Source organism: Mus caroli, unplaced genomic scaffold (genome assembly GCF_978045245.1).
Source record: "Mus caroli unplaced genomic scaffold, Mus_caroli_1 scaffold_14, whole genome shotgun sequence".
NCBI lineage: Eukaryota > Metazoa > Chordata > Mammalia > Rodentia > Muridae > Mus > Mus caroli.
In genome coordinates this window covers 34,394,586-34,421,616 of record NW_028227269.1, presented here as the reverse complement: position 1 = coordinate 34,421,616, position 27,031 = coordinate 34,394,586, and the positions used below count along the sequence as shown (strand labels likewise).

The 27,031-nt window shown below is 41.1% G+C and overlaps 1 protein-coding gene and 1 non-coding gene across 2 annotated transcripts; one reads left to right on the top strand and one right to left on the bottom strand.

Annotated features, from left to right (window-relative positions):
* Positions 1 to 9,259: 9,259 nt before the first annotated feature.
* LOC115032847 (small nucleolar RNA SNORA48) lies at positions 9,260 to 9,402 on the top strand. The gene has a single exon (XR_003838507.1). It is a non-coding gene; the product is annotated as a small nucleolar RNA SNORA48 (small nucleolar RNA).
* A 12,978-nt stretch (positions 9,403 to 22,380) lies between these two features.
* Positions 22,381 to 26,586, bottom strand: Sostdc1 (sclerostin domain containing 1). The gene is made up of 2 exons (XM_021179557.2): positions 26,293 to 26,586; positions 22,381 to 23,792 (listed from the first exon to the last, which is right to left on the bottom strand). The coding sequence occupies exons 1-2, from the start codon at positions 26,495 to 26,497 to the stop codon at positions 23,377 to 23,379; spliced, it is 621 nt and encodes a 206-aa protein (XP_021035216.1). The 5' UTR covers positions 26,498 to 26,586; the 3' UTR covers positions 22,381 to 23,376.
* Positions 26,587 to 27,031: the final 445 nt, after the last annotated feature.

The window sequence follows — 27,031 nt, the reverse complement described above, 5'->3', positions numbered from 1 at the left end:
CAGAGAATGTACCCCCCAAAATCTTCAGAACCATGGTAAAGTGTGATCAGAATGTTGATATTGTCAAATGGGGAAACATTTTGAACTATGATTAATAGTCTAAAATAGTAACAGTAAAACTAGTCAAGACAATGCCAGGAGGCGAAGGTGAACAGGCAAATAATCTAAGTATTAAGGAGAAATTCTAGAAGCGAAAGGGAAAAAAACCTATAAAGAAAAAGATTTAGACTTTGGTGGGGAAAACTGAGGCCTGGAGAAAATGGCTCCGTTATAAATCGCTCATCTTGAAAACATGAGTTCTTCAGTTCGTCCACTAGCCCCCAACTTAGAAAGCTGGATACAGTGGCACACACTGGAAATCACAGAGCTGAAAGGCAGAGACAAGTATATCCCTTGACTCACTTACCAGCCAGGCTATCACCATTGGTAAGTCTCAGGTCCCATTGAGAGACTCTGTATTAAAACACAAGATGGATAAAGAAAAGATGCCCCAGGTTGGTCTCCAACAGCCCCCGCTTTCCTATCAACTTTCTTATGAGCCAAAGCTTGTCTAAAAATAAAATTCCTTTAAAATATGAACAAACAAAAGCTCCATACTAACTAGGAAATCTGCAGCCTTGGTAATACCTCAGGATTATATTTGACCTCCAGGTAGTGACTTGCTTAATATAGGCTCTGGTACATTTCTTTCCACTGAGCCAAAAAACAGTCACACTTGAATATCAAAGACAGTTGAGGAGCTCATTAAGACACTTCGCTTCCAAAACCAGTTACTGATTCAGGAGCTCAGGAGAGTGACCACAGGACCGAGGTTGTTGAAAAGTTCTCACTTTGGGCTGAGGCTCCTTCTATCTTAAAGAATGGAAAGTATGTTCTTTATAACCTTGGATGCTCTGTCTTTGACTACTGCCTTCTATGGGAGAAATTTAGCACATTGGCGAAATCAGGCTTCATATAAGCATTCTGCAGGCAATTCTGTCAGGGTTTTCTTGTGGTTTTGTATTCATAGTTTCAGGTTTTTCCTCATTCTTTTTCCATACTGTACTCAAGATCCTTAGTTTAATAAATAAATAAATGCAAGGTCAACAATGATAGGATTCAAATAGAATTCAAGCATGGCATTTAGAATCAACTTAGCCAGAGCCAATATGACAGTCCTAAAGGCACAATAGTCATATGATAGAACCTGTTTTAATAACTTAATACTTATTGTTAACTCTTACAAATAACAAATCAGTCAAAGTGAAGTAAAGAAGGAAGAGCAATGAAATGACTTTTAGCAACATGGCTTAGTGATGGAGTTAGGCTTAGGACCTGGAAAAACATTCTATTTGATGGGTGTTATTTTAATACATTTACTGTGCTCCTTTAGATAGAAATAAGCTACATCATGTGTAAGAGCAAAGCATGTTCTCACCTTTAGGCCATTGCCAACCATTAAAACTCAGGTTCCATCTTCATTGTATCGGGAAAGACTATGAAACAACATATTTTGTCTAATGGTAGAAGTAAAAGGTTTGGCCCAGTTCTCTCAAGGGTCAAGTTGAAAGGTGATGTCACTATTGAAGCCTTCTGCTACGGTTGTGAACTATTTCATGAGCATTGTTAAAGGGAGATTAGACCTTACACAGAAGTAAAACAAGCTTAACTGCCTGACGCAATGAACCCACAACCCTAGTGTGATGGATACAGACCATATCAAAGGAACACTCATCAATTAGACCCACACAGAAACCTTTGTTTCCTCAACATTGCTGAGATTTTTCTGTTCCACGAAACAATGGTGCTTTGTGTCCAGGGCAGGTTCGAGCTCACTGCCTCAAGTCATCTGAGAGTCTCAACCCTGCTTGGGATGCTGCCTTCCACCTCAGAAAGTATTGAATTACAGAATCTAGAAATGCAGACGATAATTGCAAGCGTGACTCCAAACTGAGAAAGTAGTTCTTTATTTTAAAAATCAGAAGAAAAGAAGATAAGAAACATTAAAGTAAAACAAGGGATTCCTGAAGCAGACTTAAAGGCTGGATGTGTGTCAGATCCAGCCTGGGTGGTTAGCTGCTTCTGCCAACAGGCCTCGCTCACACTGGTCACCGTTTTATTAGTTAGTTTCAGTTGAGTTGTTGGTACTCAACCTTGGCTGGCCTAGAATCAGGAAAGGAACACCAGGCTCACTACTATATAGATGCTATAAACCATGGCCAAACCCTCTAACACATTCGAACTAATTAAACAACAGCAAAGACTCCCCCTAAAACTCAATGCAGTTAAGTGCTCAATGCTAAGTCACGGGGCAGCAGGTGGTATTGGCATTCAGCAGTACTGTTTCTGCTTTCATTCCAAGGGTTTAATATTTAATCTACAATTTCTATCTTTGTTGAAATAGAAAGCGTTGAATACTCAGATCTGACTTAAGCTTTATGCGATAGTAATGGTTTAGCCTATGGGGCGGGCGGGGAACAGAAAAGAAAATGGCTGGATCCTATGCTGCTTAGCTTGTGTGTGTGTGTGTGTTGTTTTGTTTTGCTTTGCTTTGCTTTGCTTTGCTTTGCTTTGCTTTGCTTTGCTTTGCTTTGCTTTGCTTTGCTTTGCTTTGTTTTGTTCTGCTTTTCACTTGACATAAGCTAGAGGCATCCGAGAATAAGGTGCCTTTGCCTCCATCAGTTTGCCTACATGCAATTCTTGATGGATGGCTGATGTGGGAGAAAGCATCCCATCATGGGTAGTATCATTCCAGGGCAGGAGGTACTGGGTGGTAGTTTTAAAAAGCACACTGAGGAAGTTTTGAGTCACAAGCCAGAATGCAGCATTTCTCCATGGTCTCTGCTCCATTCGGTTCCTGCCTCCAGGCACCTGTCCTGCTTGAGTTCCTACCCTGACGTCCATCAATGATGGACCACCCTTTCCTCCCAGGTTGCTTTGGTCATGGTCTTTATCACAGCAATAGTGAGCTAACTGGGGCAGGTACCATGTTGAAACTACCAAGTTATGTCTGTTTCTAGCCCAGAAAAGTAAAAGAAATGAAGGTTTTCATTTGTAGACGTGAAATTTTAAATATTTGTAGTGTGTCTTCTCTATCTTCTGTGAAATGTCACAAGTTAAAAGTCAATGTCTGTATAAAATAGAGCTATTCATTTGAAACACAGACAAATTTGCCATGCATGCTAAGGGTATATTAGAAGAAGGAATCACCTCATTACTTACATTAGCTAACTGTGCTAAAAACAAACCCAGCATATAGCCTCTTTTAAATTATCCTTTTATAAAACCAAACATGAAATATACTTTTTACAATGGTCTTAAATATTCTATTTCCATTTGTGGTCATCTTCTGATCTTTACTCATATAAAACTGCCTTGGTTTATAGAAGAAAAAATAGATAGCAAATAGGAAGAATTTATCCAGTTGTGATATCAAAGAAAACTAACTTGTAATACAGAGAGACTGGTGACCCCAAGGTGACCCCAGCACCTCAGAGTGGCACCGTGAATGAAATGAAGAATGGACAAGAAACATCCAGAATTTCAGTCTGTCACATGATATACAAGTGTCCCTGCTTAACAGAGTCTACTCTTTACAGGTGATACATTCAGGTCTACCGGGCTTTGGTTTTTGTCCTTGATGTTTGCCACAGTCCCTTAAGACAAGTATGTCAAGACACCATCAGTTGTGACGTAAAACACAAGCCTTTAATTCTCACAATTCAGGAGGCTGGCAAGTTCAAAATCGAGGCAGTGTCTACTGAGGTTCCGTGCCTCAGAGATGCATGGTTAGATGTGCCCTCACAGGGACACATCTCTCTGATCAGTTCATGCTACTAAGAGCTTCATGACCTGATCACTTCCCAGAGACCACATCACTTACCACTGCCACCAGAGGATTAGGTTTGAGCCTGTCAGAGCAGGCAAACACCAAAGCAAAAATACCTATATTTGAATTTAGCTAACAAGTGCTCTCACGTGTGTTTTACAGTTTGGATAGTTTGGAGACATTGCTGTTACCAAATATAATTTATAAATAAGAGTATATGGGGAAGTGCTCAAAATTCTTCTTTTCCTTGTGAAGAACATATTGGAAATAATTAAAGACTGACTTTCAGGAATAATGGAACCATTAGCAAGCATGGATAATAAAAGTTGAGAAGCCAGAACAAAGTAGTAATCTGAACACTTAGGTTACCATTGACAACTTGTATTAGGATACAAGGATGAGCCCTGAAGCAACACACTGCACACATAAGCCAATGTAAGAGTAGAAAAAGTTACAGAGAGAACAAAAGGAGCAAGCACGCCTGTGTAAAACACATCCTGTACCGATTGGGGTGACACTGTACATCAGTGGCAAGAAGAACAAACTGAAGATGGAGCGGAAGGAAATGGACAAGGGTCTGGATGGTAAAGCTGATGTTGGTAAGTCCAGAATAAATCCCAAACCCCTTCTGTCCTTCCTGATTTCCCACTTTGCTTAGAGGCTTCCTGCTCTCCTCTGCCTCTCTCTGTCCTACTCCTACTCCCAACAGAGACACGATGGAGCCCTACTCAAGTCAACATTCTCCCTCACTGAACTAGTTCCCACCAAAGAAACACCAAGAGTGTACCTAATAATAGCAGCCCCAACAAGCACGACCTCATCTAAGATCCACACAACTACTCGCCCTTACAGCTGAGGAAATGGAGACACGTTCTGCTTAGAGTAGCCAACTCAGAAATGTGAAGATCCGGGTTCATTCCCAGCTACTCAGTTCGGCTGCTGCTGCCTTTGATGACTGTGCCCCACTACCTAAAACTATAACATGAGACGAAAGTGAGAATGTGTTTCTTCTCGACTCTTCTCCCTGTGTTGCTAGTCCGAAAATCTTAACATTCTGGAGTCTGGACTTGGACCAAGTAAAGTGTACCATTAATGGCAGAGACCCGTCATATGCCTTTCAAGTATGAAGCAGCAGGGTGGGAAGGAAAGGGGACTGATCTTGCTACAGATGTTGTTGCTTCCAGGCACTCAGAAGTAGGTGGAAATGAAATCACAAAGTTGGCAGTCCTTTCCACGCATCGTACATCTAAGGGCTGTCCTCTGCAGTGTAAGCATGAAGCAAAGCCTGGCACAGCTGTTCCTGCCGTCCTGTTGTCTTTTATCTATGGAGTGCTTTCCCCTTAGACTGAAGTGAGCCTTTGAAATTCTGCAAGCTGAGTGCCTCCTTTCCCATCATTCCACACCTATGCCAAGTTCCAAGATTGGCTTTGATGTGTATCTAAAGTGGCTCAGCACCCCGCTGTCACTCCCTGGATCTGTCTTACTCTGTGAAACTGTGATATGCTCATCACCGCCCCACGTGAGGAGACCAGCTGCACACGAACAATGAGGATGTCCTTCCACAACTTCAAGGAGCTCGTGGATTACGCTGATGGCTGCCAGAGGGTACATTGTTGCGGGGGTGGAGTGGGGGGGTGACATTTACACATTTTGAAATCACAGGAAACATCACGCAGTGAATGTATCTCAAAGCTGTAGACCTTCAACCTCCTGAAGTTTTGTTCTTACCTTTGTTGATGATGGCAGACAACCTTAAGAGGTGCTAAATGCAAATGTCGGCTTTCCTAAAGTTGAAGAATAAGACTAGCCTGAAATAATATGTTGTTCGTGGTATTGGTAATGCAATTTGGTGAATATTATCATATTTGAGGTATCATTTCTCTCTATTCATTTTAATGGATCTTGAAGGCTGTATGGTCTTTTCTTCTGAATAATATCCCATTTTAGAGCTATAGTAACCTTTCTGCAACAAACCCTTTACTTGGCATTGGTAGACAGCTCCCACCAATCACTCACTCATACATGGCACATTCTAGCGCTACCATTTTTAGGAAAGCATCCGATAGCGTTAAGAACAGAAGCATCCTTTCCCCCACCCTTGCTGTAGAATGGAAACGTGTGAAAATTCAGACCCTATAGGCACCGAGCCAACAGGAGACATTTCCCTGTTTCATATTCTATAGTGTATTGCTCAAAACAAATGTGATCATGTTTTGTGATTAATTTGTTTCTTGAAACACATGATATCTGACTTTATGGTAAGGTACACATAGTTTTCAGAATTTCTCCCCAGACTGTCACATTCTCATCTCAGCACGAAATAATGGGGTGGGAAGATGGATGACAGGAGGCCCCTTGAAGAAAGAGCATCTTAATATCTGCGTTTAGGGAATGACATGCAAAAGATGAAGAGGTTCTATCATGACGCTGTGCCAACTAAATGCAATCCACTCTTCCAGATGTTGTAAAGGAAGGTAAGCCCATAACTGATAGGAATTACGTTCAGCAGCTCCCAGGCCCATGTGTTCCACATGGAGTCAGCTGATGGCAGGCCTGGCAGGAGATCAAGTGGAGGAGAGTGACAAGGTAATCACTCCCCTGGCTTCCTCTCTGCAGGCCCCTCTGATGGGCTCAGACTGGAAGCCTATTACCATCCCTCTGCCTGCCCTAGATGTCCTGCCTCTTTTACCTGCACTCTGTCCTCCTCTTTTAGCAGGGCCTGGAGTGGTTTCAGTTCTGTTGCTGCTGGCCCAGCCTGCACTTCTGCACTAAGCCTTATACCTTCTCATTCAGATATTTAATAAACAGAATTCTTGTAAATAGGCCCCTGCATTTATTCAGCGTGTGTCCTGCATTTCTTTTAGTATGCTAATATAGAAATCTCAACTTGGCTCTCAAGGAATTTACAATCCAACTGAGTTCAGTAGTGGCATATTGAAAATTGCAATTCAGGTCCCCTGAGACATCATGTAAGCAACCATTGGCCCATAGAACAGATAAAACTCATCCAGTGGATATGTCCACTTTGTTAAATGCATTTTATTTTTTTTACAAAATTAACTGCTAAGATATAAAGTTAGAAAAATGTATAAGAAATATATAGGTTTCATGTATTTGGCTTCTGTGCAGTAGCAGACTGGAAGCTGTACTATTTTGTGTAGACAATATCATTTTCCCTTGAGAGGAATACAAACTAGTGGAGGTAATCCTATAGTGGTAGAATATTAGTAGTTGCTGGAAAGAAGGAAGGAGGTGTTTTGTTGTGCTTTGTTTCTATAAGCAAACTGAAAGAGCAGCCGGGCTTCTGACAGCACTGTTTGAAGGTTCCTGTTCTGGGCAGCCATTGAAAGAGATGGTTGCTTTCCAGGACTTGGCTCAGTAGCATCCTACTATGCTGACAAGGTATCCTTCCTTTCAGCCTTCTCTCCATCATTAGCATCTCCCAGCTATTCCACCTCAGCTCTGATTCTGTGCTTACCTTCCCATTGAGCATGCTGGTCATTACAACAGCTCATAAAGATATAACAAAATATAACAGAAAAAAATCCATAACCCACAATGTCCAGTAACCACACCTGTTTCAATTTAAGAATATTACCGATTTATAAATGTCTCAACTCTGAAAGAACTAAATGATCAAAAAGGAGCTTTGTTCCTGCTCCAACATCTGCTGGCGGCCGTCTCTTGGATTCTTCCCGTCCTGCATGGATTAAGAAACACAGATATAATAATATATATTTACACAAATGAATTTCAACTCTAACTTTTTTTACACAAGACATATGCTAATGACTAAGAATCAATGTCACTTAGAAAATAACAACAAGGCTTGCTTGATAGCCCTGCAAGTACCCTGTGTAGTCTATAAAATTTTCCATAGCCTTAAAGATTTCTGTACACAGCCAGACACCATCCTCTCACCACACTCCCCTCTCCAGAGCAAACTGATTACAGAGGCTGTTTCAAAGGGGCTCTGCTCTTTTTAAATGTCTTTCTAGTTAGTAGACACTAGTAATGTTTAATGGCATGGATGAACAGCTCTACGTATTTTGTTTGCTAAAGTTGCCTAAAACTATTGTCTTTTTTTTTTCACTTTATTTATTGGGTATTTATTTCATTTACATTTCCAATGCAATCCCAAAAGTCATCCACACGCTCCCCCACCCACTCCCCCACCCACTCCCCCACCCACCCACTCCCACTTCTTGGCCCTGGCATTCCCCTGTACTGAGGCATATAAAGTTTGCACGACCAATGGGCCTCTCTTTCCACTGATGGCCGACTAGGCCATTTTCTGATTCATATGCAGCTAGAGACACGAGCTCCAGGGGGGTACTGGTTAGTTCATATTGTTGTTCCACCTATAGGATTGCAGATCCCTTTAGTTCCTTGGGTACTTTCTCTAACTCCTCCATTGGGGGCCCTGTGATCCATCCAATAGCTGAATGTGAGCATACACTTATGTGTTTGCTAGGCCCAGGCCTAGTCTCACAAGAGACAACTAGTGTATGCAATGGTGTCAGCGATTGGAAGCTGATTATGGGATGGATCCCTGGATATGGCAGTCTCTAGATGGTCCATCCTTTTGTCACAGCTCCAAACTTTGTCTCTGTAACTCCTTCCATGGGTGTTTTGTTCCCAATTCTAAGAAGGGGCAAAGTGTCCACACTTTAGTCTTCGTTCTTCTTGAGTTTCGTGTGTTTAGCAAATTGTACCTTATATCGTGGGTATCCTAAGTTTTTGGGCTAATATCCACTTATCAGTGAGTACATATTGTGTGAGTTCCTTTGTGATTGGGTTCCCTCACTCAGGATGATGCCCTCCAGGTCCATCCATTTGCCTAGGAATTTCATAAATTCATTCTTTTTAATAGCTGAGTAGTACTCCATTGTGTAAATGGACCACATTTTTTGTATCCATTCCTCTGTTGAGGGGCATCTGGGTTCTTTCCAGCTTCTGGCTATTATAAATAAGACTGCTATGAAAATAGTGGAGCATGTGTCCTTCTTACCGGTTGGAACATCTTCTGGATATATGCCCAGGAGAGGTATTGAGGGATCCTCTGGTAGTATTATGTCCAATTTTCTGAGGAACCGCCAGACTGATTTCCAGAGTGGTTGTACAAGCTTGCAATTCCCCCAAAATAGGAGGAGTGTTTCTCTTTCTCCACATCCTCGCCAGCATCTGCTGTCACCTGAATTTTTTATCTTAGCCATTCTGACTGGTGTGAGGTGGAATCTCGGGGCTGTTTTGATTTGCATTTCCCTGATGATTAAGGATGTTGAACATTTTTTCAGGTGCTTCTCAGCCATTCGATATTCAGGTGAGAATTCTTTGTTTAGCTCTGAGCCCCATTTTTAATGGGGTTATTAGATTTTCTGGAGTCCACCTTCTTGAGTTCTTTATATATATTGGATATTAGTATTGTCTTAAAACTCATGTTATCACCCACTCCCCAGCAATGGGCAAAGAGACACCGTAATGGTGGTGGTGTTCTTATATCAGTCAGAGACAGAGCAGATGGCAGTCCTTTGTTCATCCTAGATTGATGCTTATCTTAATGGCCAAAGCTGTTTTTCTCCTCGAACATATAGAAATCAAATTAAATCCAGGCAACTCTGGGTGGAAGGAGGAAGACAGAGAGAAACCTTTCCTCTGCCACACTAGGCCACATGATGCAGGAAGAGTGTAGGTGAGCCATCCCCAGGGCAAAAATGGTGGAGAGCTGGACCCACCACCAGGCATGGGTACAGGGGTGATGTTCCTGCCCTTTTCACCACCACCTTGTGGCACAGTGAGACCTGACCCTGGGTCATGAAAATGTGAGCACTGGCCTTGTTCTTCAATGGCTGCAGCACTCGGGAGGGTGGACCCTACACATAGTCTGGCTGCACAATAGAGCTGTCTTTGATAGTGAAGGCACAGGTAACCCAGCCCGGACAGTGTGAGCCAGAGAGCTGGCCTAGCCCCTTACAGGCTGTAGGACTGGGCGAGTAGTCCCTGAGCAAGACTGAACAGCACAGTGGAGCTGGGTCAGGAGGCATAGGTGTTAGTTAGCCAGCCCTGAGAGCATGAGAGCAAGAGAGTGGACCCTGCCTCCTGCTGATGGCAGCATTGGGTGACCTAGCTGGACCAGTCCTGGAAATCTCACCCTGTTGTTTCTGTTAAGGGGGAGCTGTCAGGCTAACCAGCTCAGCTGAAACCTAGGCCTGGATTTAGGAGGCCTCTGAGTTGGTCTACCCCAAAATCTATATGATCTACAAATAGTTGGTATTCATGAAAGGGCCAGTCCTGCTACTCCAAAGTTGCAGGGTGTCCTGACACAGTGCAATAATAGGATAATTAGGAATCCCAGTGAGGTTACAATATTGATGTTGTCACAGAAGCCAGAGCTCTAGAACCAGACCAATGACTTATGTCAATGAACATTTGCAAGTAAAGATGTGGGGCACACTGTGACATAATACAGCTTCCAAAATGAGATGTTTCCTATGAGCGCTCTCTCTCTCTCCTTCCTTCCTTCCTCTCTCTCTCTCTCTTTCCTCTCTCTCTCTCTCTCTCTCTCTCTCTCTCTCTCTCTTCTTTCTCTCTGTCTCTGTCTCTCTGTCTCTCTCTCTCTCTCCTCTCTGTCTCTCCCTCTCTCTCCTCTCTGTCTCTCTCTCCTTCCTCTCTCTCTCCCCTCCCCCCTCTCTCATTTCTGTGTGTGTGTGTGTGTGTGTGTGTGTGTGTGTGTGGTTCTGTGTGTGTGTGTTATTTGGGGGACAAAAGTTACAAGGACAAAGGACAGATATGAAGGAACAGGGAGATGAGGTGGACTGGAATGCCTCATGTGAAACTCACAAAGATTTAATTAAAAATGTTTTAAAGAAAATCCTTCTTGTTCAAAAACAAAATGATTTCAACTAATAAATGGGAACCTTCAGATTTATTACAAAGGATAGAAGAGGAAAGACCTCAAAAAGCAACTGAATGTGTATAAAAGTAGAAATCTGGGATAGGCTTAGCCAGGAAAGATCTTGCTGTTCTAACATGAGAGCCTGAGCTAGATCCCCTAGCATATCAACACATACTGCTAGGCAAAGGAGCACCTGCCTCTATTGTAGCACTCCAGAGGTGGAGACAGGGAGATCACCGGGGCTTGCTGGCTATCAAACCTAGCCAAACCAGCAAGCTCCAGGTTTAATTAGAGACCCTAACTCAAAAGAGGAAGACACTTGACAATGACCATTGGCTTTACACCTATGTAAAACATGGGTCATTGCAGTTAGCTGGGGCTGAAGACAGGCAGATCCTGGGGATTTGTTAGGTAACCAAACTAGTCAAAACATCACCATCCAGATTATTAAAAAACAAAAAACAAAATACCTAGAAAAAAAGTGGAGTTAGAAAATGGCATATGCCAAGGTACTTTATATTATTTGTGATTTAAAGTGACCACAGGCATTTATAAACCTGGCAAAAACTGATTACACTTCGTAGAGATATGAAAGATCATTCTGTAATGTTCCTTCTAATTCCCCCTGTGGTTCCAATGTCACCGAAGGTATAATTAATCAGAACAACTATATGTTAGTAAAATTAAGTCAATGAACTAAGACTAACTTTAGCATATTTTAAGGAAATAAGTCAACAGGAAACAGTTCCTGTTGAAGAAATAAAAAGAATTTTAAGTGGCTGGAGAAAGAGAAGACAATAAAAGATAAAATGATGATGTCTTAAAAAAAAAAAGAAAAGAAAAGAAAAAGAAAAAGAAAATGGCATATTGTGTTAGCATCTTGTTTCTACAAACATGCACACAAGTACACAAATCTACTCATCCCCATATGCATACACATTCATATACCACACACACACTCACACATGCACGCAAAAATTAAATGTTTTTAATCTAGTACTTTTATATATGAAGATAGATGCTTTTGAAAATATTTTCTAAGATTATATGTCCTAAAAATAGAGGTTTCAGCTATACTTGGCAGACTTCATAATCCAAAACAGATAAGTTTTTTCCACTATACTCTTCTTACTTGCAAGACTTTAACTCAAATGTTTGTAGCAATGTCAATGTTGTCTTCTGAAGTATATTCTTTCTGCTGTTTTGTCCAAATAGTTCAACTCAGGAATGAATGCATGATAGCAATGCTGCCCTGCAAGCCTTGTTCACAAACAGGATGAGGTGTACTTAGCTTAGCACTTGGCAGTAGAGCACATGTTCTTTTGGGCTTTTGGTTCTTTTGTTCCAATTGGGCTACCATTTGGACACTGCTGTATTCTTAGAACCTGATAGGCACAGACTATGCTCTCAGCAACTGGTAGATGAAGGAGCTGGTTAGCGAATGACTTTAAAGAAGCACAACTTTTTCTGCTAGAATGATCTCTATTCTGTTGCTGTCACAATAAATACGCTTAGCATTTTTCAAAGAAAACCTTTCAATAAAATCAGAACATTATTTTACAATGAAACCTTACAAGCTATACTCCCATTGTCTTATCATTTTCTCTAGAATCACATAGGTAATAGATCATGTAATAAGAAAGAAAATTCTAATGTGTTTTGTTCCAAAACTCTTCCATTTTTCCTTGGCCCTTAATATGATCCTGGTGTTTGTACAAAGTAGAAAATGCCTGAAAGATGCTCATGTCTTGGTCCGCTAAGGCTGACTCTCTACTTTCAACATATGTTGCCTAACTTCCAGAAACAGTAAACATGAGGGAACATGCCAACTTTCATAAAGACTTTGACCAAAATCTTACTCTGAAATTATATGACTGAGTGAACTAGAAGCATAATCAGAATTTTCGAGTAGTATAAATGAAACCATGTTTGTGTCTGTCATGACAGTTGGAAAGATAAGAGAAGGTTTGAGAGCCTCAAGACATTTTAGATACTGTGCAGTTCAGTCACCTTACCATACCGGTCATGTAACAGAGCCACAGGAAACTGAAGCTACGGTTATGAGTTCACTCAACCCATTAGCAACACAACAGATTTTTAGGTCAAAGTCCACACATTCTGAGACCCACTGCAATTGTGCTATCAGCATCACCTAACAGGAACAAAATGCTGATAGGTAAAAAGGCATGGAGATAAGCCACTCAAGAAATGGCTTCCGGGAAACATGTCTACTTTATAGTATGTGGATAACTTCTTAAATAGTGGAAGCCTAGCAACTGTGATTGATTAGCACATACCTCTGACTGCAAGAAGCACATAAAAGGAGATGTGGAGAGTGCAGACGCTGCAGCAGACAGACCACCTACCTGTGCTACTTCAGAATTCAGTGTTCTGACTCTAGGCACACTCAGAAGCACAGTGAGGCAAGCTTCTGACTTAGGAACACAGGTGCCAGATAGGCTGTGCTCCAGGACAGGAGTGCATTTTATCCAACACAAATCGGCTGAGTTGAAAATGTTTTTACTTTTTGAATCACCAAACAATCACAAATTAAATATGAGATACTTACTGCAATAAGAAGAAGACCAACTTAATAACTCGGGGAAAATATTGTCAGAAGTAGAATAAAAACCCTTCGTTAGATATTTGGTGCAAACCTTAGCAGGTTTGGGGTTGGAATTGTAATAAAGAAAGCAAAAACAAGAAAGTTTCTTTTAACTCTTTGAGACTGAGACATCTCTTTTTCAAAAGGCAAAACTTTAGGGTTAAAGAGATGGCTCCGCTGCTAAGAGCACAAGCTGCTCTTGTGGAAGACCAGAGTCCAGTTCCCTGCTCTGACATGATGAAGTTCACTACTGCCTATAACTCCAGCTTTGAGTGGTCTCATATCATCTGGAGTCCATTGTTACCCATGTACACATGGACATACTCAGAGTTACCTAAATATAATAATACAAATAAAATATCTTTAAGGCAAAAATTATCATTTATGAATGATAATTATGAAAAATTATCATTAAGGATGAAAAGTAAGAGAGGAAATGAGGTAAACAATTAGGAAATGCACACAGTAAGACTGTCATCTGTTTTAAATAAAATGGAGTGTCAATTGCATAGTGTAGAGAACTATTAAAAAGTTCTGATTACCTTATGGCTGTACACAGTGTTTTTAGGCTGTCTCTAAATGCCAAATTTAAACTAACCACTTTGTAAATGAAAGTGCTCACTGATCCTTTTGTAGCATATTTATCCAGACTATAAAATTTTTTTAAATGTTAAAGTTTGTATACATTATGAAAAAAAGTTTCAAATGAAGAATTTATTTCTATTAAAAACATAACGAGTTCAAGGAACATGCAAACTTAGATAATCTATCTCACCCCACTGGAATGTCTAAATAAAAAAGGATAGAAATGCTGGCGAGGAAACACTTACATACCAACAGGAATAGTATCTGCCAGTGCAGTCAGTGTGATGGCTCCGAAATGACCTAATAAGAAGACTTCCATATGGTCCAGGTAAAACACTCCTTGACATATAGCCAAAGGAATTGGACACATGTTCTTTGCTTCGGTCTTTGCCTAGATACCCACCACCAGATAAGTTGATGAAGAAAGTGTGACACACACACTTAATAAAGTTCTATTTGGTTCTAAAAAGGACCAAAATTACAATCATGCAGGAAAACAGGTGGAACCAGAGATCATTCTGTTAAGAAAAGGAAGTGAGACTCAGAAAGAAAAATATGAACGGTTCTCTCACTTGAAGAGTCTAAATATAAAAGCAGAGGGGCAGCTATTTGTGGGACAGAGGCAAGTCAGCAAGCAGAGATGAGGGTAATGTGGGCTAAGGGAAGAAGAGAAAGGCCTGAGAGAATGCATAAATTGTAAGTGAAGTCCTGAGTACACGGGAGTTGTTGACCTGAGTAAGGCTGTGTCAAAGACTCCAGTGTCTCTGACCCACAGAACTAGCAAAGTATTCCCTTGGTCCTGGTATGCCTGTTGACAGTATGTGTAGACAATATCAACTGCAGCTTCCTTCTCAGGTGGCTGCAATCTCAAACTCTACAGACACCACACACCAAAACTACTTAAATCTGTTTCCTTGTTCTGCTGTGTACAATAAACCTACCAACTCCATTCAGATGTACAAAATAAATACACTGAGTTTCTGGGCTACTGCTGGTGGGTCTCCATCAGTGGCGAATGGACAACCACCCAATGCCAGCTTTTCTGAGTTATGCAGGTGTAACAGTGGATGTGCAATGTAAACACACTCTCTCTCCACCTAGCCAATCAATGAGCTTCCAGTCTGTGAGAAACCCTGTCTCAAGGAAGAGAGTGACAGATAGTTGACATCCAATCCTGGCCTGTACACACACACACACACACACAGAGAGAGAGAGAGAGAGAGAGAGAGAGAGAGAGAGAGAGAGAGAGAGAGAGAGATATTTGCAAATGCATGCATGTGCATGTACACATACATGCACCACACATGCACAAATTTTTTTTAAAAATGAAAGTGAAAGTATGGCTGAACTTCAATGGTAGCTTATCTTTAAGCCACATCAAACAATTAGTAATTTTGATGGCCTTAAGCTAGGGACAAAATATGTGAGCCTCTGATGATGTCATTCAGTTTAAACATCCTGTCCTTATTTCTATGGCTGAAAATAAAATCAGTAATATAAGACAAGTTCTGATTTCCAGTTACTAACATTAAAGAAAATACCTCATTTCTTTATAGAAATTCTTCAAGTGTTTGACTCGATTGTTAATAGAAAATAATTCAGCAAGTCAGCTATACCTGGTGCTACAATACTACTCGGTTAGATTCTCTCTAGAGATGAGTATGCAGTCAGCTTGGTACTAATTCCTGTGACTAAATATTTGATCCTGGAAACTGAACCATCTCTCTATGAGCATTTTTGCCACAAAACTTATGATACAGCCTTTCAAGACAAGTTGTAAAATATCCAGGTGAAAATACCAAATGCATTGTGGGAATTATTCACACACCAAAAGGACACCAAAAATGGGAATGCGTACTAGACTGTCTACTGTAGCAGCCTTTCTTCGAAGATGTAACAAAGATTTCTACTTGCCAAAAATCTGCCTAGCTCAGAAATGGACCACATGAATTCAAGATAAATTCCAGTGGAAACATGCTGCGGGCATCCATATCTGTTCTTGAGGGAAGGAATTATATTCAAAAAAGGAGGATGGTCTCCTCTAGCACTGAGTCATCTTCTCTTATATTTTTGGTTGTGAGCCTAGCCGTTAATGGCTGAGCCTGCTTTCCAGCCCAGTGAATCATCTTCTCATTAAACTTCTGGTCTTCTATCAGGATTCCACCAAGAAACAGACATGCTTTTCAAAATTATGTATTTATTTTTGTAGAAAATGATGGGACTTGCCATGATATTTGAATCGGGCGTACAACATTCCCTTGTCTTAAGTTCTTGCTTTATTGCTGTTATACAATACATGACAAAGCAACTCAAAGAAGAATGTGTGCTGAGAACATGGCCCCATGGATAAAATCTTTGCTGAGCAACTGCTAGGAATTGAGCTTTAGTCTTAGCTCCAAACTTTGTCTCTGTAACTCCTTCCATGGTTATTTTGTTCCCTATTCTAAGGAGGAATGAAGTATCTACCCATTGGTCTTCCCTCTTCTTGATTTTCTTGTGTTTTGCAAATTGTATCTTGGGTGTTCTAGCTTTCTGGGCTAATATTCACTTATCAGTGAGTGTATATCAAGTGACTTCTTTTGTGATTGGGTTACCTCACTCAGGATGATATCCTCCAGATACATCCATCTGTCCAAGAATTTCATATATTCATTGTTTTTAATAGCTGAGTAGTACTCCATTGTATAAATGTACCACATTTTCTGTATCCATTTTTCTGTTGAGGGACATCTGGGTTCTTTCCAGCTTCTGGCTATTATAAATAAGACTGCTATGAAAATAGTGGAGCATGTGTTCTTATTACCAGTTGGAACTTCTTCTGGGTATATGCCCAGGAGAGATATTGCTGGATCTTCCGGTAGTATTATGTCCAATTTTCTGAGGAACCTCCAGACTGACTTCCAGAGTGGTTGTACAAGCTTGCAATCCCACCAGCAATTGAGGAGTGTTCCTTTTTCTCCACATCCTCGCCAGCATCTGCTGTCACCTGAATTTTTGATCTTAGCCATTCTGACTGGTGTGAGGTGGAATCTCAAGGTTGTTTTTGATTTGCATTTCCCTAATGATTAAGGATGTTGAACATTTTTTCAGGTGCTTCTCAGCCATTCAGTATTCCTCAGTTGGGAATTCTTTGTTCAGCCCTGTACCCTATTTTGAGGAGAAGACGGAAGGCAGGAGAATGTGTGTGTAACCTCGGTGCTCCTATGGGAGGTGGAGAAAGAAGATTCCCTGGCAGCTGGCAGGCCAGCCAGCTTAGTGTATATAGTGGCAAACAAGAGACCCTGTCTCAGACTAGTGGCACCTGAGGCTACCCTCTGACCTTCATGTGTGCTGGACGTATGAATGTACATGCATATACACAAAGAATGAAAATAAAAGGAAGGTAGGCTGGCCTGGTGGCTCAGAGGTTAAGAGTGCTTTATATTCTTACAACATAAATTAGTCCAATTATCAGCATCCAAGTCAGGTAGGTTGCAATAGTTTATAACCAGCTCCAAGGGGTCTGTCAGCTTCTTCTGTGTACCTACATACATGTGGACATACTTGCATGCAGTCACATACACACAGATAAAGATAAAATTTCTCCTTTTTAAGGAAGGGTTTTATCCTGGTTTGCATTCTATTTGTGTGATAAACACCATAAGGAAAAGAGCACTGGGAGGAAAGGGTGACTTGGCTTACATGACCTGATCAGAGGCCATGCTGGGGAAAACCAAAAGAACTCCACCCACAGTGAGCTGGGCCTTCCCATATCAATCATTAATCAAAAATAAGCCTCACAGACTTGCCCACAGACTGAACCAATATCACCTTTTCCCCCACCCATGTGACCAGCTTGTGTCAAGTTGACTGAACCTAAAATAACATAGTTTAATGTGGGCTTACAGTTCCAGGGAGTACAGTCCTTCAAGGCAGAGAATGTATGATTGACAGCAGGAGGTAGCTGGCTACATGAAGTCCATAGTCAGGAAGCAGAGAGAGAGATGAAAGATTGTGTTCCACTCAAACTCTCCTCTCCGTTCAGTTCAGGACCTCAGCCCATGAAGTGGTACAGCCAGATCTAAGGTGCGTCTTCCCATCCCAGTTAAGACAGTCCAGATAATCTCTCAGAGAAGTGCCAGAGATTTGTTTCCATGGGCATTCTAGAACCTTCAAATTAACAATCAAGCCCAATAATTGCACCGTCACCACCCTCTCCTGTCCCTTCCCCATGCACCTCCTTCTCCCTTCTACTTGTCTTTTATTTTAAATCTATATCTCAATTATGAAAGAACACATAACGTATTTGTCTGCATCTGACTTATTTCACTTAATGTGTTAATCTCCAGTTCAAACCAATACATTAAAAGTGTACGTGTGTGTGTGTGTGTGTGTGCATCTGTGTGTGTATGTGCATACCTGCATATTATATCACACATGCAGAAGACAGTTTGCAGGGTTAGTTCCTTCCTTCCACCTTCTGGGTTTTAGAGACTTGACTCAAGCTGTCAGACTTGGTGCTAAGCACCTTTTCCTGTACCTAGTCATCTCACAGGCCCAGTTTTTATTTCTGTGACTGAATTCAGATTTCTGATTTGTTCAAGAATCTATTGGTGACCACCTACATGATTCCCATTTCTTTTTGTTTGTTTGTTTGTTTGTTTGTTTGTCGAGACAGGGTTTCTCTGTGTAGTCGTGGCTGTCCTGGAACTCACTCTGTAGCCCAGGCTGGCCTGGAACTCAGAAATTCGCCTGCCTCTGCCTCCCGAGTGCTGGGATTAAAGGCTTGCGCCACCACGCCCAGCTATGATTCCCATTTCTTAGTAAGACTGTCTTACGATGAAAGCCCAGAAGTGCTTAGCTCAGGTATGGAATGAATTATTATTGTTGCTATTGTTTTTGGTTTTGTTGTTGTTGCTGCTGCTGCTGTTGTTTTGTTTTTTGGGGGTTTTGTGTTTTTTTGTTTTGTTTTTGTTTGGGGGGTTCGATTTGGTTTTTTTTTTAATTAGGTATTCTCCTCATTTACATTTCCAATGTTATCCCAGAAGTCCCCCATACCCTCCCCCCCACCCTCCTACCCACCCACTCCCACTTTTTCGCCCTGGCGTTCCCCTGTACTGGGGCATATAAAGTTTGCAAGTCCAATGGGCCTCTCTTTCCAGTAATGGCCGACTAGGCCATCTTTTGATACATATGCAGCTAGAGTCAAGAGCTCCGGGGTGCTGGTTAGTTCATAATGTTCCACCTATAGGGTTGCAGATCCCTTTAGCTCCTTGGGTACTTTCTCTAGCTTCTCCATTGGGGGCCCTGTGATCCATCCAATAGCTCTGACTGTGAGCATCCACTTATGTGTTTGCTAGGCTCCGGCGTAGTCTCACTAGAGACAGCTATACCTGGGTCCTATCAGCACAATCTTGCTAGTGTATGCAATGGTGTCAGCGTTTGGAGGCTGATTATGGGATGGATCCCTGGATATGGCAGTCTCTAGATGGTCCATCCTTTTGTCTCAGCTCCAAACTTTGTCTCTGTAACTCCTTCGATTTGGTTTTAGAGACAGGGTTTCTCTGTGCAGCCACGGCTGTCCTGGGACTCACTCTGTAGATCAGGTTTGCCTTGAACTCAGATATTTGCCTGCCTCTGTCTCCTGAGTGCTGGGGTTGCAGTCATGTGCCACTATCAACTGGCTTAAATTTTTTATTTTAAGATTGACAAGTACTATTGAAACTTAAATATAATCCAGATGGTAAGCTAATTTCAAATAAAATAAGGCATATTTTAAGATGTAGAGATTCCTAATTATAGTAAAAACAAAATCAAACATATAAAAAGGAATCTACTAAACACTAACTTTTGACATAGAATTATTTTCTTTACTTACAAGCTCTTGCAAACATTAGTGTCCAATAAAAATGTCATTTGATATTACATAATAAAAATATTGTTACATTTTACCCATTTAAGAAAGGAAAGGAATGGAATGGACTAACATTTATTTTGGTTGTTTGGATGGTTGATTGTTTGTTTGGTTTTTTTGTTTGTTTGCTTGCTTGCTTTTTGTTTTTATTAGGAGATAGGGTCTCATGTTGCCCAGGTTGACCCCAGACTCACTAAGTAGCCAAGGAAGACCTTGAATCTAGCATCTTGCCTTTATCATCTAAACAGAGATTACAGGCATGCATCTCCATGCCCAGTGTTTCTGTAGTGTTAGCAACTGAACCCAGGGCTTTGTGTATGTTACACTAGCACTCTACTAGCTCAGCTACATCGCCATCAGAGATATTGCCTTTTAAGTAAAATATGCTTATACATCAAACTTGGTGGATTACAAAAACATGAAGTAAAATATAAAAGGTTAACAATGCGTTCCAATCATTATCTTTTGTTGTTTATTGTTGTTTCGAGTTAGGCATTGATCTTCCTATGTAGTCTTGAACTTCTGGTCCTCTTACTTCCACTTCCAGCGCACACCGGTTAGTGACAATTAGTATAGTTAGCAAATAATAGTAGTGACTAGCAACTAAAATATTAGCTATTTACAAATAGATTTAAATTTATTCATTTATTTATTATTTAAAGTGTGTGGGAGTATGCAGACACACCTATGTAGAAGTCACAGGACTAGTGTGGGAGTGAGTTCTCACCTCCTACCTACTATGTAGGCCCTGGGGATTGACACTTGTCAGTCTTGGTAATGGGCACCATTGTTGCTAGCCCTGCAAATAGACTCTTTAAAGGCTTCATATCCATGCCTGTTTTAAGTGCAGGCTATTCATGTTATCCATTTGCATATGTCACAATAATTACTCTTCCCTCTCCCAACTGATATACACATATGCATAACTGTTCAATATAGCTGTATATATCAATATATCCACCTACATATCTACCAAATTACTTTAAATGTCCCTTTACCCATAGTAACCAAAATAAATTCACTGAGTCAATGTTTTTTGTGGGTAGACATTTTGAGAGTAAACCAGTAAATTTAGCATTATGTGCTAAAATGACCATAGTCTGTCCTTTTGAAAGGATAGTTACTAAGGTGATAATAAAGTTGTGTATGGCTTATCAAATTGGAACCTGAGTTAACTGTTTAAAAAAAAAATACCCAAAGTATAAACAGCAATTCACACACAGCACTTTTTTTGACAATTAAAATTGTTTAATAATTTTTTTGACAATTAAAATTGTTTAATAAAACACAGCACTTTTTTAAAAAAAAAGTTAATAACTAAAATCTGTTCTCTCTGCTGATTTTTAATTTTTGCTTCACTGAAAGAGATTGTACCACAGACCCTTCCAACTGACTGCCAACATTTCCTTTTCATTTAGCATTAAATACCTCACAGTGAGCTCATCGTCAGAATAACACGGCCGGATATGGACTGGCAAATTGAATGTGAGCATGAAAATTAGGTGCAGTCATTGGTTCAGTGGAGACTGTTGGAAGTCTTGTTTGTGGGCTTACATTATTGCACACCCTGGACCCTGCTTAATCAGAATTTGTCCTTGTTTTTCTTCACTGAGATGTTCACTAGGCGTTTGGATAGTGAAAGACAGTCTACTTGGGTTTGAAACCACTGTCAGGACAAGTTTCTGTGATCAAGCAAATAAAACCGGGGTATGAAATCCCATAATTTGGTATAGTGATATAATTGTGAATGTCCCATGCATTGATATGGTATATTGTAAAACAGTTTAAGAATGGAGGATAAATCAGTTGTAAAATAGCATTTGCTTATCACTTGTGCAACAATTGATATTACTTTGTAACCTGGAGCTCTTTCCCCTCTGACAGCATTCTATATACGTGTGATGCTCAGACTTGTGACTACCAAACAGGAATGACTCAGCTCGCAGGAGGACTCCTTAGCCCTCCTTGCACATCAGCTAAGGGAAAGTCAGCCTCTGGCTGTTCTCTTGCAGAGCCAGGATCAGTCATCAGTCACCTAACCAGGTGAGCTGGCCCAGCTGTTGTTTTGCTTCGTCTAACAGGGCGTCAAACTGAGAAAACTAGACAATGAGCTGGGAACTTTCCTTTTTGGGATTTGGGATCATGTAAGAGTGTTCAAAGTTCCCTAAGGTAAGATCCTCTCTGCATCGCTGTTCCTTTCCTGTCTAACTTAGCTGCACGCTATGGAGTTGCCTTAAAAACTGCGTTCCACCCCACCCCACCCTCGGAACTTCTGAGGTAACTCTGATGGAAGCCTTTCAAGAGCCCCTCCCACCCAGACCTCAGAAATGGATGTGCTTCTTACAATTCACCCTTGGACCACCCATCCTTCCAGTCTACCTCAATTTCTACAGATGTAGTGCCCCGTGCCTATTCTCTTCCCGTCCCACCTCTTCATGCAAATCATCTTAGGAAAACTTGAATGTGACTGGAGGGGCTGTGGGAGGCCATTTTCTGGGTCTGGGACTTAGCTCAGGACTAGAATCCAGGCTTAGCACTTACTGGGACCTAATAAGTTCGATCCCCAGCAACAACAGAAAGCAGCGATTACAGCGTATAACTTTATTTTACAATGTCTGCAAGCATGTACCTTTTTATACATGTTAGAGGCAAGGACAACAGCGTTGAGCAGTGTTTATGTTTATTAAAGGAAATCAATGGCCTTGGAGATCAAGCTGCCATCTGATTTCATGGACTAAATAATACAGTATTACATACTTCAGCTTTACAGAGAACCACGCTAATGACAAAGTGGATGATGAACCGTGCAATATATACGGAGAGTAAAATATTTATTTTACATATCTACAACAGATATTTTCATATTTCTAGACCAACCACAAATCATATTGGGAAATATTTAGGTACATGAAAAAGCTTCAAAACATAAAAAAATTAACATTTTGAAAAAAAATCACATGCGAGAGCTCATTAAATAACATTGACAAATAAATAACCGGCTTTACCTATTAGCTGCTGCCATGAATTGCTGGCATTCCACTCCCAGAGAGGTCAACAGTTGGGGGATAATTTCACACTGAGACTGGAAAAATGCCACCGGGCTTATTTTTTGAAGTGAAATGTCACAAGGTTTGCCTCTCTTTCAAAGCTAACCCCTGGCTGTCAAACTATTCCCATAAAAACGACTGGAAAAGCCCCTTTCTGAAATGTTCTGTGAAGATACATTTTTTCCACGAACTTCTCTGGTTCGGAGGGATTTAGTTTGGGAAGGGGTTATGGGTGGGCTAGGGAAAGGAGCGTTTTTTTTTTAAACTGTAACAGAATGCAGCCATCAGGTGTTTTTTTTAAAGAAATGCCTGGGATGGGGGAGGGGATGGAAACTACAGGATGCCTGGTTTTCACTGCAAACTACTCATTACATCTTGAGACACTTGCAAAGGAAAAGCTAGTCCCAGAGAAGGACAGCCTGCTGGGCTTGATCAAAGCAGAAAGCATATACTTTCAAGTGAGGAAAGAGCAATGGCAGGCTGGAGAGAGAGTCTTCCAAGCAATCAAATCTGGGTAGCAGATGCTTTCTAGTCAGTCCAGGTCTAGCTCAGACTGTGCTTGCTGGATTTACTGGCTCTCTTCCGCTCTCTGTGGTGCTGGGCGGGCTTGGCGGGCGACACGCTTTCAAAGTTGTGGCTGGACTCGTTGTGCTGACGGGTGTACCTCTTGCACTTGCACGCCGTGACCACGGTGATTTTGTAGGTGCGCGTGCTGCCGTCCTGACACTGCAGCTGGATCCTCTGGGTGCGCGTCTTGTCGTTGACACACCGCCACTCCTGAGAGCTCCTCCGGCTCCAGTACTTTGTTCCATAGCCTCCTCCGATCCAGTTGGGAAGCACCGGCAGGGGCAAGCACTCGCCCGCGCACACCAGCTCCTTCAGAGGGCTGATGCTGGTGCACTGGCCGTCCGAAATGTATTTGGTGGACCGCAGTTCCCTGCAGCCCACTTGAACTCGACCTGCAGGAAACAGGACAGAACTGCATCAGGGACAGAAAGCAACTGAAGGTGTTTGGGTTTTGTTCTTGTTTTAAGTAATTTGCAGTAACTATATCTATAATATGTGTATAATATGATATCCAAACTGCAATGTACTTTATTTTCACAATGCAAGTCTGCGGGAGGCTTGGAAGACACTTTCATTATAATGGTAAGGCTACAAAAAGGCTGTAACTTTGGGGAGAAGAGGGGGGAGACAGTAAGGAAGAAACTTTTTCATGTGTTTCAATATCTGATTGTTTATTAAAGTATTGAAAAGTCACATTCTCTTAGTCTCATTCCCAATAATGGTTCCACCCCTGTAAATATTCACTCTTCAAAGAATACACTTTAATGTACTCGTTCTCACGGATCACATTGGTTAATGACTGCAAGTGTTTTTAATTAAGTTTTTCAAAAATCTCTTGAGAAAATGTGGAACATATTTAAATATTGTGTACAGTGAATATGCATGCTGTAATATTTTGTTTCAATTATAGGATTCAGCTGCGTAGTCACACATGCATATGGGTAGAGCCAATGACATTTTGCATATCAAACTTAATAACTATATTCTAAACATAAATTCACAAGCTGTGCTTTAAAAATATAAGCAGCAACATGTTTGAAATGCAAAATGCCACCACAATTCAATATTTAAAGAATACAAAAGCCCCTAAATTAGGAACGTATGGTTGCCATAACAACTTGGCTACATTTCCATGAATTTTGCAGCAGAAAAATACCTAACATGTCTGATTTACAACTGTACAAGGAACCACGGTGTTCATTTCCTGAATATCAGGCATGGAAAACTTTGTGTTTTAGTTATTTGGATTTGATAAGCATGTTCTCTAATTGGCTGTTTCTGGTCACGTGCCTAGTGTAATTAAAATAAAATTCATCTCACAAGACTTCAAACTTTCTTTCTTGTTACTTTGATAACTAAATCCTTTGTTATCTAAACGAGAATTGTTTATGACACACTTGAAAAGAAATCAAGGCTTATTAACCAAGAAAGAGAGGGAAAGGCTTAACAACATAGGCAGATGGAGTGTCTAAGCCAAAACTAATAAAACCTGTTGAAATTGTTCTTCTGATGCCTGAGAATTATCTCAAAGAGGACAGTGGGTCAGAAGTTTTGCTCCAATTCTGTACCCTGAACATCTACTTTAAGGCTCATAGCCTAAAGGAAGTGTGCAGCATATGCCTGCATATGTCTGTACGTACGGAGCTAAAGTTAGAGATGGGGATAAAAGGGTTAACGGTTTGGCTGGACAATGTGCTAGGCTTGCCTGCTTTTGATTCCAGCTCACCTTTCTACAGCTGCCTTAGGAATGTACCTGGAAACAGCAATAATTTTGACTCTCCTGGCTTTTTGTTCCTCATGTATAAGGTTGGGCATTTTTGTGGTGACATTTCTCACATTGACAATGAATACCCACCACACTGTTCAGTAACCCAGTACTGGTCAGACAGACACTTCCTATGCTCTGAAATCAACTACATGCAACAAAAACACTTTGGTTTTCTTAGTGAGATATGACCAGTCATAAATGGTATGACTTTTCAAAGGTCAAAACTCTTATACATAGTTGGATGGAGTTTAAGGTGGAGGGGCAGAGATTTGTGTAAGGTTTCCTGTACACTGTTTCTCTGCCTTTCTTCACGTTCGTTACTAACAGGAAATCTTTTAAAGGAAGAGAATAGAGCAAAAGTTAGAGGAAGAAATTTGAACCCCTCTAACTAGTAGTCACTTGACATGTATGTCAATTAAGCAAACAGAAAAGGGTAAAGAAATACTCCCTGGGCCAAACATTAGCATACTATTATGTAAAATCTCCTGTTACAAATAGATACTCAGGCTTTCACAGAAACATACAATTGCCTCAATTTGACCTGTTGAATAAAGAACAATTTAGAAAACCATGATGCTCCAACGTTTTGTAGTGTAGACCCGTTTAACAATGGACATCAAGTCTTTACACCTCTCCCAACTAGACATATTTTAGACATCTGTGTGAGCAGTTCCATATTTCCTGAAAGCTTCCTTTCATCCATTGGGATTCCCTACACAGAGTTCCGGTCAGTCACCTTAGACACTTCACCAGATTCCTGCATGATCTGAACTCAGCAAAGTGTAAGACGCCATGAAGTTAAACTGCACAGAACCACGCTTTAAAGAAATCTCCCTTTTGCAGAGTTTTTAAAAAGCAGCAGTTCAATACCTCGATGCATTTTTCTGTGGGCACTGGAGAAACCCTGTCTCTGCTTGCATTATCAAGCCACCGGTTTAATTTGTATTAACTCTAAAATCACTACCCAGGAAAGAACGCCAGCCTACATATGCACCAGATTGCTCCCAGATTGTTTTGCAAAAGCATAGATGGTTCACGTTAGTTTACAGCAAAAGCATTCTACAGGAGTGGGAGCTGATGCTCCCCAAAAGGAAAAAAAATCTGTACAAGTAAAACACACTTACTGTTTCGATCCAGTCCAGTGCTACTGAAATGCCTGCCTCCATTCCTGGCTTGATTCAGGGTGCTGTTGCTGCTGGGGTGTGCTGGAACAGGTTTAACCACATGTGAATAAAGGATTTCTGTGGCATCATTTTTAAAAGCCAAACAGTTTCTCATCAGGATGCAGAGCAGGGGAATGAGAGAGAGATGAATGGCAGGAGGAAGCATGATGAGTGGAGAATTTGCTGGGCTGGGGAGCTGCTTAATTCTTTCCCCCTTGCTTCTCTGCACTATGGACTGTGGAATCCCTCCCCAAGGTTCCCTTTATATAGCCAGAGGCTTGGCGTTCATTCAGGTGTAAAGTTGTGTAGGGCTTCGGAGTGAAAACACAGAAGGGGTGGGATCCCTACTTGACCCTGCAAAAGAATTTTACCAATGGAGAAGACGGGCTGCAGAAGAGGAGGGGCTTGCTACACAAATTGCCTGCGATCTCAGAGTTGGGCTTTACTGGTCTACGAGCTGAAGCAGGCAAGGCACAGCCCTGTCACAACTGCTACCGCTCCTCAGCCAGGTTCTCTCCAGAGCCTAGGTTCATGGTCAAGTTTAATGGAAGGAAAAGTAGGTTGCTGTTCACATAAAGAGACACAGTTTATTTTATTTTTCACACATTTGTTCTCTATTCCCCTCAGATTAAAGAAAATTTGGGGCCTGAAGGGACTTCTTCCCCAAAAGTTAGAAGAAGCCATATGAGTTTTGAGTAGT